The sequence below is a fragment of the Antechinus flavipes genome, chromosome 1 (genome assembly GCF_016432865.1).
Source record: "Antechinus flavipes isolate AdamAnt ecotype Samford, QLD, Australia chromosome 1, AdamAnt_v2, whole genome shotgun sequence".
In the NCBI taxonomy this organism is placed as follows: Eukaryota; Metazoa; Chordata; class Mammalia; order Dasyuromorphia; family Dasyuridae; genus Antechinus; species Antechinus flavipes.
In genome coordinates, this window is record NC_067398.1 from 157,682,505 (window position 1) to 157,700,164 (window position 17,660).

The following is a 17,660-nucleotide window of genomic DNA, read 5'->3' on the forward strand; positions in this document are numbered from 1 at the left end:
AGGCAATAAGTTTCAAAGGTCATCAAGGGTCAAAAGCATAAAAAAGGAAGAAAATCAAAGATGAGATAGCCTAGTAGCAAGGGAAACGTCCTGGGCTTGGAAGAAATTGGCCTTTGCTGATTACTTCTTGTGTGATGCTGGACAAGTCATTTCATCTCTAAAAGTCAGTTTTTTTAATCTATAAAACAATAATGTCAGGCTGGGTGATGGTCCTATGAACTAGTCTGTCACCTGATATATTTTATGGTGATCTTATGGTCCAGGGGAACTCAGTGCATATAAGAAGGAGTTTGACATCGTTTGTATATTCAGAAATCACCAAAAATCTGAAGGGATCACAATGCACTAATCAAAGCAGGTGCCAGGCTGCTCTACAAGAAACAGAATGCACTCCCCTCAGAATGGAGGGATGGTCTCATCCATCTCCTAACTGCCCCATTGACCGACTCCTTCTGGGCCATTGTTTTACTCTTTCTAGGTTTAAAAACCAGTGCAGATATTTAGGAGTAAGAGTAAGAGGTAAAGGAGTAAGAGTCTCCGTTCATGCAAAGGTTCATCGCTGCTGAAGGGATGAACAAGGCATCCAGTTCACTGAGGACCAGAACTTGTTGCTGGAAGGCTTGGATTAAGAATTTGAGTCTAATCACTGGTTCCTGCCTCACTCAACCCCATTCTCCTGTCAAGTCAAATCAAAGAGCTAAACACGGGGGAGGAGGGAGCATAATGAAAGGCAAAAACAAACAAAAACAAAAGTCCCAGCCCCATTCACAGTTTAATGGGGAAGACAAAAGGCAAACAACTATGTACAAACACATTATATAGGTATTAACTCTTCATTAAGATCTGAGGTACTTATAAACTACAGGGAATAGGGAGAGAACATGAAAGTCGTACTGTTCCTTTTCTGTGTCGTATTCCACTTGAACCATAATCTGATGCAGACTTAGTAATGTTCAAGGTTTTTCTCTGTTGAGTCATTTTGAATGACTATGCTTGACTTCAGTATTGCACAACAGAAAAAATACCTTAAAAAAAAAGGACTTAACACAGTAAAAATAGCAATTAGGCAACACCAAGGTGACCGCCCTGAATTATAAGACATGAAGCTAATTGATTATTACTATATCTAGCTTTTAAAATATTTCATCAAAACAATAACAATGACAAAATTAAATGAATAAACTTCCAAAACATTGGGGAACCACATTGTTCATCTATAAGACAATTCATGGGCAAAAAATTAATCAAAAGTAAGATGAATTTCTACTTTTTTCATATACTAGCTATGTGACCCCAGGGTCATTCAAGTTTTGTTGGCTTTAGTTTCCTCAGTTGTAAATAAATATAATAATAGCATCTACTTCTCAGGGTTGTTGGGAAGATCAAATGAAATAATATTTTTAAAGCACTTAGTACAGGACCTGGTATATTATGTTGTTGTCATTTTTTAAGTTTGTGTCACTCTTCATGACCCTATTTGGGGTTATCTTGGCAGAGGTACTGGAGCGCTTTGCCATTTTCTTCTCCAGATCATTTTATAAATGAGGAACTGAGACAAACAGGATGAAGAGACTTGTTCATATTCACAGAGTCAAAAACTTTCTGAGGCCACATTTGACCTCAGGAAGATGAATCTTCCAGCCTCCAGACCTGACAGTTTTATCCACTGTACTACCTAGCTGCCCTCTGACACATAGTAAATACTTAATAAATGCTTATATTTCCTTCCTTTCTTTTTTATTATTAATAGTGAAATCCATTTACATGACCTGCCTCAGTGGATTATTTTGGATCACAGAGTTTGAAAGTCTGAAGTATGGTATAAATGTTATTACATAAAAATAATTAAAATATAGAGATTATAAAAAATGCATAAATTAGTATCATTAATAAGCAGATGTTATTGAAGGAAAGGCAATGTGGTTTCTACTGTGGAAAATCATGCCTTATCCACCTTTGAAACTGCTTAAGGAGATTCTAGAGAAGGGAAAGCAACAGACTTAGATTTTTTATTAAGTCAGTCAGGTAACAAACAATTTACCTAAGTCTTCATGCTAAGAATATTAAGACCCCCCCCCCCAAAAGCCCTTCTTCCTCCAAAACAAAAACAAAAACCAAGATACACAAGACTGTTGGAAAACACTAAAGGAATAATTACTTCATTTAAATTCTGGCTCCGCATGGCCAAGTCACAAAGATTGTTAATTCCATCTATAAAACAAGAAGCTTGGGCTAGATCAAAACTTCTTAAACTGTGGTTTGTGACCCCATATGGGGTCTCATAACTGAATGTGGAGGTTGAGAAATAATTATGATTTATTATCAATAAATGTTTGATTTGTATACTTATTTTATATACAGTACAAATATGGGGTCACAGTAAAAATTCCTCAAGTGAAAAGGAACCATGAGTAGAAAAAGTTTAAGAAACACGGGGCTAGATGATCTTTAAGGTCTCCTAGCCTCTATGATCCTACAGGCAGAGTTGTATTAATAGATGACCCTATTGTCAGTTGCTTAAACATTTCCTAAGCAGTTTAAAAAATACAGTGAAATTTCTAAGAATAAGAAGGAGACTTGGGGTAATGAAATATAATCATGGTAAATCAGCTTCAGGAATCCTTTATACAGTTCAGGTTTTCAGAGAGGTAAGAAAGACAGAGGTGGGAAACGTTCAAAGAAACACAATTGAAATAATTCAGAGGAAGCCAGAAAGATTAAATTTCCTTAGTCTAAAAGGACAAAGGTTTTAAGAAGAGGTGATCATAGCCTGTAAAATCACAAAAGGAATGGGAAAATTGATATATACTTATTCATGGGGAACACCCTGTAGCTTAGAGTTTGGGTAGATATAAAAGGAATTTTTAAAAATACAGTGGTCAGTAAACTTAATGGAATAATACTCTAAAAGGCAGCTCACTTTCATAGATGTAGAAATGAAAGGGATCTTGGAAGTCACCTGATTCAACCTCTCTCCAGTTCAGGTGACCAAAACCCAGAGAGAATGTTATTTGCCATGATTACACAGTTATTAATAGCAAAATTCAAATTATAAAATGAATCTTCTGACTCCATGTCCAGCTGTCTTTACATCTTACTATGTTGTCTTCCATCAAAATAAAAAGAGCTTCAAAAAGGGTAAGTTGAAGATAAATTCATTTAACAGAATCAGAGCTGATTCCAGTAGAGAGAATGAGACCAAGGAAGTAGCCCTAATCTTGAGTCTGAATTAATGGAAGTCAACAACCATGTACTTTTGTAGACTATCTTTTGGTGGAGATGTAATTTAGACTAAACACACAGATATACATAACAAACACATTTTTCTGGATGGTGATTTGAGCAGTCATTTTAGATGTTTATTGAGTAATGGGGGGCTGATAGGTAGCACAGTGGTCAGAGTACCAAGTCTGGAATCAGTAAGACATCTTTCTGAGTTCAAATCTGGTCTCAAACACTTACTAGTTGTGTGATCCTGATCAAGTCACTTAATCCCATTTGCCTCAGCTTTCTTATCTGTAAAATGAACTGGAAAAGAAAATGGCAAACCATCCCAGTGTCTCTGACAAGAAAACCCCAAAGGGATTCAAAAAGAGCTAACATGACTGAAAAATGTCCCAAAAACAAATGAGTAAAGGATTTGAGTGTATCTTAGTAGCACATGTGCACACATATGCCAAATTATGGTAAAAGATTTAGTTTGCTGGTGGTGTAGAAGACAGAGACCTGGAAGATGGAGTCAGGAGGAACTAAGTTTAAATTAAAATCTTTCTTAGTCTTGTTTTCCTCGTCTATAAAAGGGATACCAGTAACATCTACTTCACAGCATTGTTGTAAGGATCAAATATGTGTTAAGTACTTTTAGAACCTCAAAGTATTATATAAACATTAGACATTACTATTATTATTAGCCAGAGTAGTACATGATTGGGTCTAATAAGGGTTGGGACATTGTAATTCTTTTCTTAGAATTAAGATTTTAGTATTAGAAATCAAAATTCTCACTAATTAGATTTCACAAAATGCTTCATACTTTCTCAGTTCCAAAGAGTTTCATAATCTGCTACTTAAAATATTTAGTTCATGTGATAACAATTAACATTAACTTCATCATGACTTCATGAAGTAATAGCAAATATTGACCCCACTTTATAGGTCAACATTTTATAGACCCCATTTTATAGAGGCTTAAGGTCTGCACTCTGATTTGAATTCAAGTCTTTCTCATTCCTAATACTCTTTCTGCTCAACATTAGAGAGCTATATAATGGCAACTTAATTTTGGCCAGAATGACAAATATCCATTCCCATGAGCTAACATCATATAAGTCCAAACATGAATTCAGAAATAAAAAGAAAAAAAAGATAATCCTCTGGAGCTACTTATTCTTCAGCGAGAGTCTGACAATTTAATATTGAGCAACACTTTCCTTGTACATTATTTTAAGAATGTGCTTGAAATAGCAGTCTGTGCTGAGAAAGGCAGAGGAGCTAAAAACTTATCCCATCTTCTCCAAGGGCTCCCACTCTGGCTACATCATAAAGGATGGGTGGTCTGGGCTCTGGTGATTTGGGCTCTGGAAGTCTAATTGAGAGGATATGGATTCAATCAACTAAAAGGACTTTCTGGTCCTGTGCACATGTTTGATTTTTTAAATTATTCTTGGTGCTCAGCCATGAACATTCAACCCAATGACCTAGACTGGTGCTGATTGACAAACTTATTTAGAGTATTGCTAAATCGCATCTTAATTTTGTAATTTTTCCACATACCGTAATTTGAACTGTGATCGAACTTCCCCGTGTTCTATTTGAATCAGTTCATTGTAACAAGCAGTGATACTGCTGTTCTCCATAAATCTCTGAAAAAAAAATCAAAGATAGCCTGTGAGACATACACAATCACTTGTCAGAAAGGAAAACTTTAAATATAAACAGTGTCCTCCTTCTCCATCCTCACTTTGATTTCTCTTATGTTATTCCAAATAAATACCAGGAAATGAAATGAAAAACCCTCATGATCCAGAATACATGTTCTCAGATTCTAAATTACTCCTTAGTCATAGAAACTCCATGGTAGGCATCAGGTGAACATTGATTGTTGCTTCACAACTTTTTGTTGATTGTTGTTTGTTATTTTTCAGTTGTGTTCAACTCTTCATAATCCCATTTGGGTGTTTTTTTTTTTTCTTTGTTTGTTTATTTGTTATTTTTTTTAGGAAAGATACTAGAGTGGTTGCCATTTCCTTCTCCAGTTCATTTTACAGATGAAAAAATTGAGGTAGACACAGTTAAGTGACTTGCCCAGGGTTACAGAGAGCCACTAAGTTTCTGAAGCCAGATCTGAACTTAGGAGGATGTGTTATCCTGACTCCAAAGCAAGGGCATTCTATTCACTGTATCACTAGCTGCTGTTGATTGTGGACTTTTCTTAAATTTAAGAAAAATGACATAGGCAAGTTTTAATATTGTCCATGGATGTCTATCAGCAACGTGCTAGTAAATGTGTAAGGACCAGCTCTTCAGAAAAAACAAAATGTATGTATATACTTTTTTATTTTTAATTTGATCTTTTTATGTATATACTTTTAAGTTTAATCTGGATTACCAACAATTTTCTTCATCATTTTGTTAGTCTAAACTCCAGCTCCTTAAACTGTGAAGGTCACAAAATTATGATTTATTATCAATAAATAAATATTTTACTTGTATAACTATTTTATACACCTATATACCTGGGGTTAAGTGTTGGTTGTTATCCTTCATTCTGAAAATGCTATCACTGTTAGAGTCGAGTTTTAATGTATCTAACTATGGCTAATCAGACCAATATGTGCTCAGAGTGCTCTGCCACAGGTCGGACACACAGAGTCCATATGAACATTTGGGGTGACTTCTCTAACTTTACACATCTCATATTTCTTTTGAACTAATCCAATTCTGCTCATAGAGCAGATCACCTTCTCTGACAGGGGGATTCCATGCTGGGTGTCCTGTGACAGTTTCTTTTATGCCATACAATCAATTCTAAAGTTCTTAAGTCAGACCTTGAGAGTATTCTTGTAAAAATGTCTTGAGTTAAAAGGAGATGCAAGTGGGAAAACTTTAAGAAGTCGTGGTTTAAACAATCAATAAAACAATAAATTAAGTCCTTACTTGTAGTATTTTCTGTAATGTAAATGCTTACATTGAAATTTTAACAATCAACTGTAAGTACAAGTTAGCTAAAGCACACCCCAATAGCCATTTAACATTTATAGTTGTTTGGCTCTATTTTTTTTCAATAAATTTCAAAAAATCTAATGTTGAAAAAAAATAAATATCTGTCATACTATATATTACAGATTTGCTTATATTTCCTATCTGTGAGTCCTGCCTTTTCACACATTTATTTGTGTAATTTGAATTATTTTTGTTCATACCTTACTTCTATTAACTCTACCCTAAACTTCTTGATACCAGATGCTTAAACATCACAGGCAATTAATAAATGCTTGATGAATAAATGGATAATGAAATATATAATACAAAACGCCTATTGAATTTAATAGCCACAGTCAAAAAACTCCAAGAGATTTATTATAGAAAAGATTAAGTAACTCATCTGTTAATTCACTAGAAATATAGTGAATATCTATATGTATAGTAGGTATTGAAGGATGTGTATAGATAGATTAAGATACGTTTCCTTACTTCAAGAAATTTTTAATCTTCTGAGGCCAGAGGTTAAGTAGAAAATACATACACAGAACCTAAATGCAACATGTATTATAATAACAAACATATTATATAATAAGTTATATATATAATTCCATACAATTATAATAATGAACAAAAGTCACTCATATATGCAAGTGTTCTAACAACTGAAGGCAAACATATTCTTTTCTCAATGAAACACAATGATTTCTTCCAACGAAGAATTACAGCTTGTCCTGGTGATGACAAACTAGGTAAACATTTTTAAAGTGTATGAACTTTAGGGAATAACAAATATAACTAAGCCAATGGCATCAGCTTTCAAGAAGTTTAGGGTATAGTTAATAGAAGTAAGGTATGAACAAAAATAATCTGAACTACACAAATGAATGTGGAAAAGCACATATATAAACAATTTAAAAGAAAATATATGAAAAATAATGTTTACTTTAAATTTCAAATTCTTAAAGGGGATTAATCTGAATGAGGCTGAATTTATGATTTTGGAATAAGATTGGTAAAAGTACTTAACATGAAATTAAGGAATTTGTATTATCCAGGATTTAGCAAAGGGCCTGGCACATTGTTGTTACTGTTCAATCATTTTTCAGTTGTGTCCAACTCTTTGTGACACCATTGGGGATTTTCTTGCCAAAAATACTGGAGTGGTTTGCCATTTCCCTCTTTGGTTCATTTTACAGAGGGGGAAACTGAAGCAAAAAGGGTTAAGTGACTTGCTCAGGGTCACATTAGTACATGTCTGAGGCCAGTTGTGAACTCATGAGGATGTCTTCCTCATTCCAAGTTCCACTAACTGCTGTAGCACAAGGCAGGTATTTAATAAATGCTTATTGATTGACTGATTAATTGATGCTCTGGAGAACCTTGAACCTCTGGTTGGGGAATTTGCTTATGAGCATCTTTATTCTTCACAGAATACTGATTTATTGTGAAACACATAGGAAGATCAGTATATCTCTTTCATGGATATAACAAAATAATGCAGAAATAATACTGATTAAAAGATAAATTTCAGCAGTTCTGGAAATAATTTTTGCTAAAGATAGGAAAACATATTTTTACTTTTTGATTTGAGGAAAGAAAATATTTCTTAATCTAAAATCCTATGGGTCTGTATAATTATAGCAAAATAACTGCTATAGAGGAGCCTACAAAGCCAGAATCCCCTTTTGTGAAACTTTATAGGTCATAATTCATAATCTAATGATTATGGCTCTCGTGGGCCACCTAGTCTAATGTCTTCATTTTACAGATGAGGAAGCTGAGGATCAGGGAGGATAAGTGACTTGCTGAAAAAAATATCCTTCAGAGGTTGAATTTGAACCCAGGTTCTAGCAGGATGTCTCTCTTGTGAATTCCACTCCTCTCCTTCTCAGCAGTCTTGCTCTTTAAATTTCATTTTTTCGTAAAAAGTTCAAATCATGAGGTTTAGACTGCCTTCTTTTCCTTTTTTGAATAGATCTGGAAGCTTCGGTCATTTAGGCAAGGAAAGATATGCTTCAATCTACTCTGTTTTCTGTGCTAATTAGAGAATGTGAATTCTCAGTTTTGTTGTTCATTGCCCTTCCTTCTTGAAGAGGACCATGATGTTGGGGAGGGGATGCAATGATATGCAAGTGGATTAGATTTAAGTGGGGGAGGGCTGTGCAAGGTCACCTGCCTCACCTTCCCCTCCAGAGCCATCTGGGTCCAGTGGCCAGATATAGATCAGGAGGGCTGGAGATGGCCCTGGGAGCAGTGGGAGATCTTGGTTTTTTTAAGCTAAGGTCTTTAACAGTGACTGAGGCAACACCCATTCAATGATAAAGGCTAGGTAGCAATTGAGGCAAAGAATCTCTTCTTTCACCTTGTCCAAAAAAATCTAAATTAAATGAATGAATCTAGGAGAGGAAGATCGTCAGGGTTTCTCATCTAAGCAGAAACGACTGATATTTTCCTTCAACCCGAGTCAATCAGGACCCAAACAATGACCAAATGGGGCTTGGCCTAGGACCTATTGGTGGCCATAAAGAATCAGATTGGTTTTGGTTTAAGGCCTGGTTCTTAAGAAAGAAATCAAGCTAGTTTAACTTCAAGGTAGTTTGGGAGAATTCAGAGATGCAAAAGAATAAAAAATGTTTTTTTAAGAGCATTTATAGGTAAAAGTAGGATATTCTGTATGGACAGAGAGAGGGAAAGAGGGAAGAAAAGAAGAGGGGAGGGAGAAAAGGAAAGGCAGGAAGGCAGGAAGGCTAGAAGGAAGGAAGGAAGGAAAGAAAGAAAAAAGGAAGGCAGGGAGGCAAGAAGGAAGGAAGGAAGGAAGGAAAGAAGGAAGAGAGAAAAGGAGGGAGGGAAGGAGGGAAGAATTACAACTAAATAAAAAGAGGGACACACATTTTCAGATAGAAAAAAGCAGGTTCATTCATGGCTCCAAGAGGTCAATTAATACAAAGTTCTTTGAGTATCTCTCCTGCAGAAATGCCACGTATGAATAGAACTAAGACTTCAATGAGAGCTATGTTGGAATACCTGATGGCACAGCTTGTTCCTGGATCTCAAATCAATAGCCATAGACTTTGGTCTAGTAGGCCAAAGAGCCAACAACACAGGGCTGGGTTTCAGCAAATAATTCAATGCAATCAAAACAACTCAGATATGGAAAACATTCTCAAGGCAACTGGAGAAAGCAAGAATAACATGTATAGTTGGAAGAACGTAGGGGTGAAATGTTGCCAGCTAAATCATTTTGCCCAAAAAAGGAAAGTAGGCCTCCATATTTGGGGATCAACAATGGAGGGTCCTATTAATCTCACAATAAATTCAGAAAAAGTGAAAAAATCCCTCAACCCCCACAAATATGTTCACTTTATAAAGACAAATTTTTATAAGAAGTATTTTTTTTTCTTGGAGATGGAGTTTCTCAGTCTTGTCCAGGATCTTGTCCACTCACTGATATGCCTGATTCCAAAGCTGATCACTATGGAAGTTATTTTAACCTGCTTCCTTTTTCTGACTTGAATGGCATTATCTTTCCATAGACCATTTAGTGGCCCTTTCCTCTCAGGGAATCACCATAATATAGTTGCTCTTAGCATATATATCTGATCAGATTTACCCCACTACATCTCAGAACACCAAACTCTACAGCCCATTAGCCTCAACCTTCCCAATAGTAAGGATAAACAGGAATGAATCATTTCCTTTGGCTTAGGGATACTTTCCAATCTGGCACTAAGTGACATAAGTGGACTGGAAGATTAATATTTTTCATATGGATGGGCATTATGCCATATATGGTTGAGACATTATATATTTCAGTAGGATTTGAATGTTAGAAGGAAACAAAGTATTGTACTTTATTGTAGAAGGAACAGATTTGTGATTCAATTGGAATAAGGAACTCCCATTGAGGAATCACCTTCATCTCCTGAAGATCAGTCCCTTCTTTCAGGGGCTGAAAGAATTACCAGTAATAACCAGTTACTTAAAATATTACAGAACTTGCACAGGGTCACACAGCAAGTGTCAGAAATGGGATTTGAACCCTTTCTTATTCCAAGGTCAGCTTCCTACCCCTGCACTCCTTTCCTTCTCAGCGAGTCTTGCCCTTTAAATTTCACTTTTTCATAAAAAGTTCAAATCATGAGGTTTAGTCTGCCTTCTTTTCCTTTTTTTGAATAGATCTGGAAACTTCAATCATTTAGGCAAGGAAAGATATGATTCAATCTATTCTGCTTTCTGTACTAATTAGAGGCAGATTCACTGAATGAGGGCCAGACCTTGAAAATGCTGATGACCAAGAATGGTCATTATATGAAAGAGGCCAGTCTAAGAAACATAAAGACACTCCCAAAGACACTGCAGTTCCCTCTAAGTAATACAACTTCAATGTTATTTTATTCTTTCCTCAATGTGTAGGAAAGTTCTGTGCTGCTTGGGGCTGAGAGAAGCTTGACAGATACCCTGAAAGACAATTGTGGGTTGGGGGAAAAATGGGGAAAAAGGAATCAGAGAAATTGTTTTCTAAAGATAAGAAAAAGGAATCATGAAAGGTGATGATGGCTTGTCATTTCTCTAAAAGTAGGTTAAAGAAAATGAGTCCTAGTTTCATGGACTCTTTCTTTACCAATCTCCCTTTTCTGTTGCATAAGTCCAAAAAGTGTCCTTGTAATCTCACTCAGGTACAGCATCCAAGTATATCAGAACTGAATGCCCTCCTTTAAGGGAATGGATAACAGATGAAAAGAAAGTGTTCAGAGAGGGAAGGACAGAGCTGATTAGGAGCACCCTATTCAATTCCACAATGTGGAACATATTATCTTGAATATTTTATTTAGTATTTTTATTTTTATCCCTAAAGCATACCCCTGGTACATAGATAACGTCATCCCAAAGTGTAGTTTCTTTTTCTCTATGACATAAAGCCAGGAAAAGATTTTTTTTTAACACTTTTCCACCTCCCCACTCACCCAAATCCTCCATCCAGGCAAAACAGAGCTAGCCTCTAGTAGCAGGGCATCTAAAGTTTAAAGAGGAATGTTCACAGGATCCCATTTTGAAAATCTCATGAATTACCCCAGAGCATGCCATCTCTTGAAGATTCAGTCTACTCACATCAAAAGGCCACATAAGTCTGAGCAACAGATGCAGCATACATTTAAAATCTGATAAATCTATTGGGGGTAATCAATATTGATCTAGCCAGAGAACCCAGTTTTAGCACTCAAAACCTATTCCCCTATATATTAAAGATGAAAAGTACATTTTTGGTATGCAGGCAAGTTTTGCCAATGGTCCTAATCAACAACACATCAAGAACTAAACAGGTAATTGCCACTAATTAAAATATTGTGTTAAAACTGAGTATCATCTGTATAACCTATGTATTGTTTTGTATATTTCTTATGAATTAAAACATAATAAATATCTCTTTTTAAGATTGATATTTCTTGATTTGACTTTTCTATTCCTTTTTTTCTTTCCTTTATCCTTTAAGCTTTCTATATATACTCTAGTCCTCAAAATTTGTCAGCCTCCAAGAATATATCCTTAGGTCATCACTTCTGTCGTTCTTGTGAGTGTTTACATCACTTTGGTAGACAAACAGCGTTTTCTTAATATAACAAATACCTAAAGGAGTTTGTTGGCTCCTTGAAGAGAGAAATTATGCCCTATTTATCCTTGTCTTTTTCCTTCCCACACTATTGCCTAGTACAGTCTTCTACAAAATTAAGAAAAAAGTTTCCTTTTAAGAAAAAGGGAAAGGATCCATTTGTACAAAAATCTTTAAAAAAATATTTTTGTGGCATATGATTGTGATGGAATAATATTGTGCCATAAGAAATGATGAACAGAAAAATCTGGGGAGATTTATATGAACTGATGCAAAGTGAAGTGAGCAGAACTGGGACAGCATGGAGCACACTAATAGCAATATTATAAGGATGACTGAGAAACTTAGCTATTCTGATTAAGACAATGATTTAAGATAAATCCAAGGAACCCATGAGGAAAAATGCTATCCATCTCCAGAGAAAAAACTGAGGAACTCTGAGTGCAGTTTGAAACATACTTTTTAAACTTTCTTTTTTTTGCTTGTTTTTTATTTGTGTTTTCTTTTGCAACATAGATAATATGAAATTACTCTTTGCATGAATACATGTATAATTGAGATTATATTTCTTGTCTTTTCATGGGATAAGAAAGGGAGAGAATTTGGTACTCAAAATTTCAAAAAGTATTATAAAATATCTTATATGTAATTCGGAAATACTAAAATAAATAAAAATATATTTAAAATAATACTACTTGTTTGTTGAATAAATGAATAAACTTACATCTCTGAAATCTAATTTCTTCAGGATAATTTCACTGCTGTCAAGTACATCATGGTTAGGGTATTGATAAAAATGAAAACTCCAGCTGGACACAGAAACAAAACCACATACATACATATATACATACATACATATATGAAACACACACATATACATCATCTGCTCTTAGGGTGGTCTAAACATGAATATTTAAGGACTATGACACTTTGGACAGAGGCAGTGGGATATGTTTTTGAGGGGCTTAACTCCTAGCACTCTGAGATGTGCCAGACATAAAATAACAATGATCTCAGGGGACAATAACTCAAAATAGTTGATCAAGTTTTACTTTCTCCCATAAAATTTGAAGTACTTCAGTACTGACCAACTATTTAGAACTATTTTCAGTTAAGTCAGTAATTGTGAGTTATTTTATCAGTCATCAATCAATTATTATAACAACATATTAAAATATATTTATTACAATTAATTAGCATATTGATTATCATCAATTATTTGCTTGTATTAATTGATTATTAAATGCCTGCTTTGTGCCAGGCACTATGTTAAATGCTAGGGATATAAATTGTAGCATGAAACTATTGTTATTGTTCATCTGGCACATATCACAGTGCAAGGAGTTGATTTTCTCGAACTTGACTTGTTTTTAATTAAGGATTTTTTTTGGAGGGAAAGACATTATCTGTATAAATAGAAAGGTTTTACATACCCTATTGAAGCCTGCATGGAGAAGAGGAAGGACTGACGTTTCTTCACGTTCACCCGATCTGCAGCAAAGCAGAAAATGTGGTCACTCAGCAGATACAAACCAGGATTCCTCACACTGAAACATGAAAGAGAGCAATGAGGCAAACATATATTTAGCTCTAACAATGGCCCAAGCGGAAGGCTCCTTTCTAATTTATCTCAATGGTTGGCACTTGCTGATAGTAAGTGTAAATTGCATATATAGCTGTGTATGTTCCTGGGGGTTGAGAGTCCCTGACTTTCCATGGTTTGTATTACCTTTTCAGGTAAAAAAATAAATAAATAAAAAACAAAGAAAAAAGAAAAAAGAACCCCACATAAATCAAAAATCAACATAAGGTGGATCATAAGGTTTAGAGCTAGAAAAGACTTAAGTGATCTTCTTATCCAGGCTTTTCATTTTATCAACTGAGAAAGAGGAGAACAGAGAGGAAGATTTCTCCAAATCATACAAATAGTAAGGAAGGAAGATGGGCTAGAAATCCAAGTCCTCTGATTAAACAACCTTGAAGCTTCCTTCCAGCTCTAATGATAGGATGCTACAATCCAAATCCAATGGTCATGACACTATTCAGTGGTTGTCTCAACGGAAGTCACATTAGCACTGAGTAGCCATTTGGAGCTACGTGACTGATTTATCTCTTGCAAATGCCACAGATCTGCAACACCAGAAACGCCTCCTGCATCCCACTGGGGTCTCAGTTTTCTCATTTGTAAAAGCTCTGGTTTAGACTAGATTATTTCTAAGGACTTTTCCAGTACAGTGGCACGCAGGTATATGCTGCAGGGGCTAAAGAAGTAGACATTCCCATTCATCAGGTCTGTAGTTAACACCTGATGCTGCTAAAGAGGTTTCTAGGAATCTTTCATCTCCCCTTTCCCTGTAAACTCTCATGAACAATGGGGCAGCAGCTGAAGAATATGTATTTTACAGATAGCACAACCAGAGAGCTAACCATGGAAGAAGAAGCTGACTTGGGAATGTAAATCGATCAGATGAATAGGTTTGGAAGGGAAAGGCAAAAGAAAAAAAAAAAAGAGTTCCTAAGTCAGGAACAGTTTTCAATAGAAAGTACTCCTAGACTCAAACAAATTAAAAACCCTGCAAACATCTGCTAATGAGGGCTGGCCTTGCAACCAGTATTTGATGAAGGATAATGCCAGCAGCTACATTTTATCATCAGTCTTGACCCAAGGAGGTAGGCTGTCTCTATTAAGAGAGAGAGAAAGGGTATTACAGAGACATCCTGTATCAAGGGGGTAAAAAACCCCACTAGAATATGTCATTGAAAGGAAAGTAGATAAAACCAAATAAATGGCTAAAAAGATGAAAATCTTAAACAATACTTCCATTGCCTGATATCTTTTTATCTATTACAGGGTATCCCAAACGTCTAAGGCTCCAAACTAAACTAAGACTTTTGGGTCATCTTATATTTGTAATGGGACCTACAGCTAAATTTAGGACCTAAAAGGAAACTTTTTTTTCTTCTCCTGCCAGCACCCCAAGGAGAGCATCTCTTGTCCGAATAAAACATCAGACTTGGAAACAACCACTTGCCCAGGGCTAGAGCTAATTTATGCCAGGCAAATAAAAAAATAACAAACCACTTTTGGGGAAATGACAGAAGGATAAGGTGGAAATAACCAGTTTAGGAAAGAAAGTGTGTGAACTAAGTAAAGTTTTTGCCTTTACTTCAAAGACATTAAAATACTATGAGCAACTTAGGATCACCAGCGGAGAAAATATCAAAAAAAAAAAAAAAGTACTAGAAAGAAGATACAACCTTAAGTTGCCATCATTGATTATCACTCTAAAATATTTTAGGGATTCTATTAACTAACAGTGCTCAAGGGGCTATGATGTATGGTGGAACAAGAAGATCAACTTTTCTCTTCATTTTTATAGTAAAAAAATCTGGAGTTGAGAGGGAAGGAGAGGCTTTGGGAAAAAGGAATTCTGAGTACAGCCGATCTAAAGATATCTTGATGGAAGGACAATTCTTCCACTAGGAAACTGCATTCTATCAATTCTCCTTTGAACTAAAATTCCATAAGATTCTGGGATTTTCATGTTGGAATATGACCTTAGAGATCATTTGGTCAAACTGAGTCATTTTATAGATAAGAAAGGTAGGGTCTAAAATACCCATGTCACTCACCCAAAGTTATAAAGTGAGTAAGTGGGTGGAAAACAGAATTCAAATGCAGGTCTCAGGAATCCAAATCCAGAGCTTTTTACATGGCATATTTTCTCCCCCATGCAATTGACAAGGGTAGTCTTTCCTGGGGCTTTCCACATCATGAAAGGAATCTCATCCATCTTGACCCCTTAAACTCTCTTAAACTCTAAAGTCCTTGATGACAGAAAACTGTGCCCATTACTATAATATGTTCAATTCTCAACAGGACTTAGATCCTCATTCATTTTTTTATTTTTATCAATATTAACGAGGACCAATGGCAACAATAGGAAGGAATTAATATGCCTACTATATCAAAAATCTGAGCATCCTCAATATCTCTAAACTAATGGAACTAATCTCCCATGGGGACACATGTGAAGTTCAAATCACCTTTCTTTGTTTAAATAATTGCTTATAAATCAGTTTACGGTCATTTAGTAGAGAAAAATTATCTGGCTGAATGTTTTCCAAACTTCTTCAGTCATCTAGCAGTTTCCCTCCCTTTTCTTTGCACATTAAGACCTCAGTTCCTTATTTTAATTGTCATTAATTAGCTGGTTACTTTGGGTAAACCACTTAACTTCTCTGTTTCCATTTTCAACCAATGTAGCTTGATGATTGCTGATTCGAACATCCTATGAATCTGTCCCTTAATGGTATTTCTTGTTTTAAGGGTCCGGCCAAAAGCTAGGCAATTTTCTTTTTTCCCAATGAAAACAGAGTATTGTTTTCATGCTACACTTTGTTTCTCCTTAAATGGAAAAACCAAACATTTTCCATGTATTATTTTTTTTTAAGAATAAGAAAGAATAAATGGAAATAAATTTTTTTCCAAAGTTCCTCCCTGGTTTTTTATTCATTCCTAATATATGATGACCTTTCCAATTCCCTGTTTGGAATTTTTTTTTTTAATCACATAATGGTATCATTAACTACTGCTAAAATCAATTAGACAAGATAAAGGTTTGAAATCTACAAAGAAATAAAGTCCTTCCAGAAATTTGCTCAACAAATGACAGCCCCAACTCCTAACCCCCTTTCTAAGTAGGCTTGCGCAAAGCCAAAGGAAATCCCTATTGTTTTGCTGGATTCTGAATTGGAGATACATAAAACAAAAGTTTCAGAATGAAAAGCAACTACCTTCCAGCTGGGGGAAATAATATAAAAGAACTTACATATGTGAAACAACTGCAAGTATAACCGTGTGTTCTGATGGATTCGTAGCTCGGATTGATCTGAAACGAGAAGATGTAAAGTCCAACAACATTCATCGTCTTTGTTTTGCCAAGTTAGTCCCATATGGCATTTCTTAGCACTTTAAATAGCACAAAATCATTTAATCAGCAAATGAGTTTCTAGAAAGGATGGTGTGAAGAGCTTTGGGGAACAGAAAGTAAGATGCCCTTGTATCTGGAGCAAAGCTCACTTTGTTGTTTTTTACTCATTTCAGAGGTACTCAATGCATTTTTCCCGGCAGTTTTCCAGTGGACCAAAGCTGCCAATTTTCCACTTCAAAACTTGGCAAATTCCATTGAAATTACATGTTTTCTGGTTCAATTTTCATGTTGCAAAAAAAAATTGGCACCTCCACAATCCTCCAGTTATTTGTACGTTTTGGGGACTTTATCATGTTAGAACTTTTCCTTTTAAGACAGTAGTCCAAAAAGATGACTTTAAAATCATAATTAAGATGTTCTTTAGTAACTGGAGATACAAAAATACAACTTAAATTCTTTTTATAATAAACTCCAAGCACTCAAGTCAAAGAAAACCTTGTCGTTTATAAAGAGGAATAAAGACAAGAACTAGATTTGTGATTTCAGTGACTTAGGATCACATAGGATCATGAACTTACATATGGAAGAGAACTTAGAAGTCAATGAGTTTGAATCTCCTCTTTTTATAGATGAAGAAACTGAGACTGAGGGAGATTAAGTAACTTGATCAGGTAGTACATCTGGTAAGTATCTGAGGTAGCATTTAAACTCAGATCTTCTGGACTCCAAACCAAGTGCTTATGTGAAGTCTATTCATCTTCCTAAGAACTAATCTAATAATCTATTTTTTCTTCCTGTGTCTGCATTTTATATTTTATATATAACTACATATGTATATGTTGTTTTTCCTCTTATAGAATATAATCTTTTTGAAGGAAGATTGTTTTTCTTGTCTTATCAGCCCTAATATGCTA

The 17,660-nt window shown here is 35.3% G+C and overlaps 1 protein-coding gene across 1 annotated transcript in view; it reads right to left on the reverse strand.

Moving 5' to 3' along the window:
• PDE8B (phosphodiesterase 8B) overlaps positions 1-17,660 on the reverse strand; it is a 278,793-nt gene that overhangs the window by 100,331 nt on the left and 160,802 nt on the right. The window contains exons 4-6 of the mRNA XM_051991842.1: positions 16,645-16,704; positions 13,246-13,303; positions 4,774-4,862 (exon numbers count right to left, since the gene is read on the reverse strand). Coding sequence (XP_051847802.1) covers positions 4,774-4,862; positions 13,246-13,303; positions 16,645-16,704 — 207 coding nt within the window. The remainder of the gene's footprint in view (positions 1-4,773; positions 4,863-13,245; positions 13,304-16,644; positions 16,705-17,660) is intronic.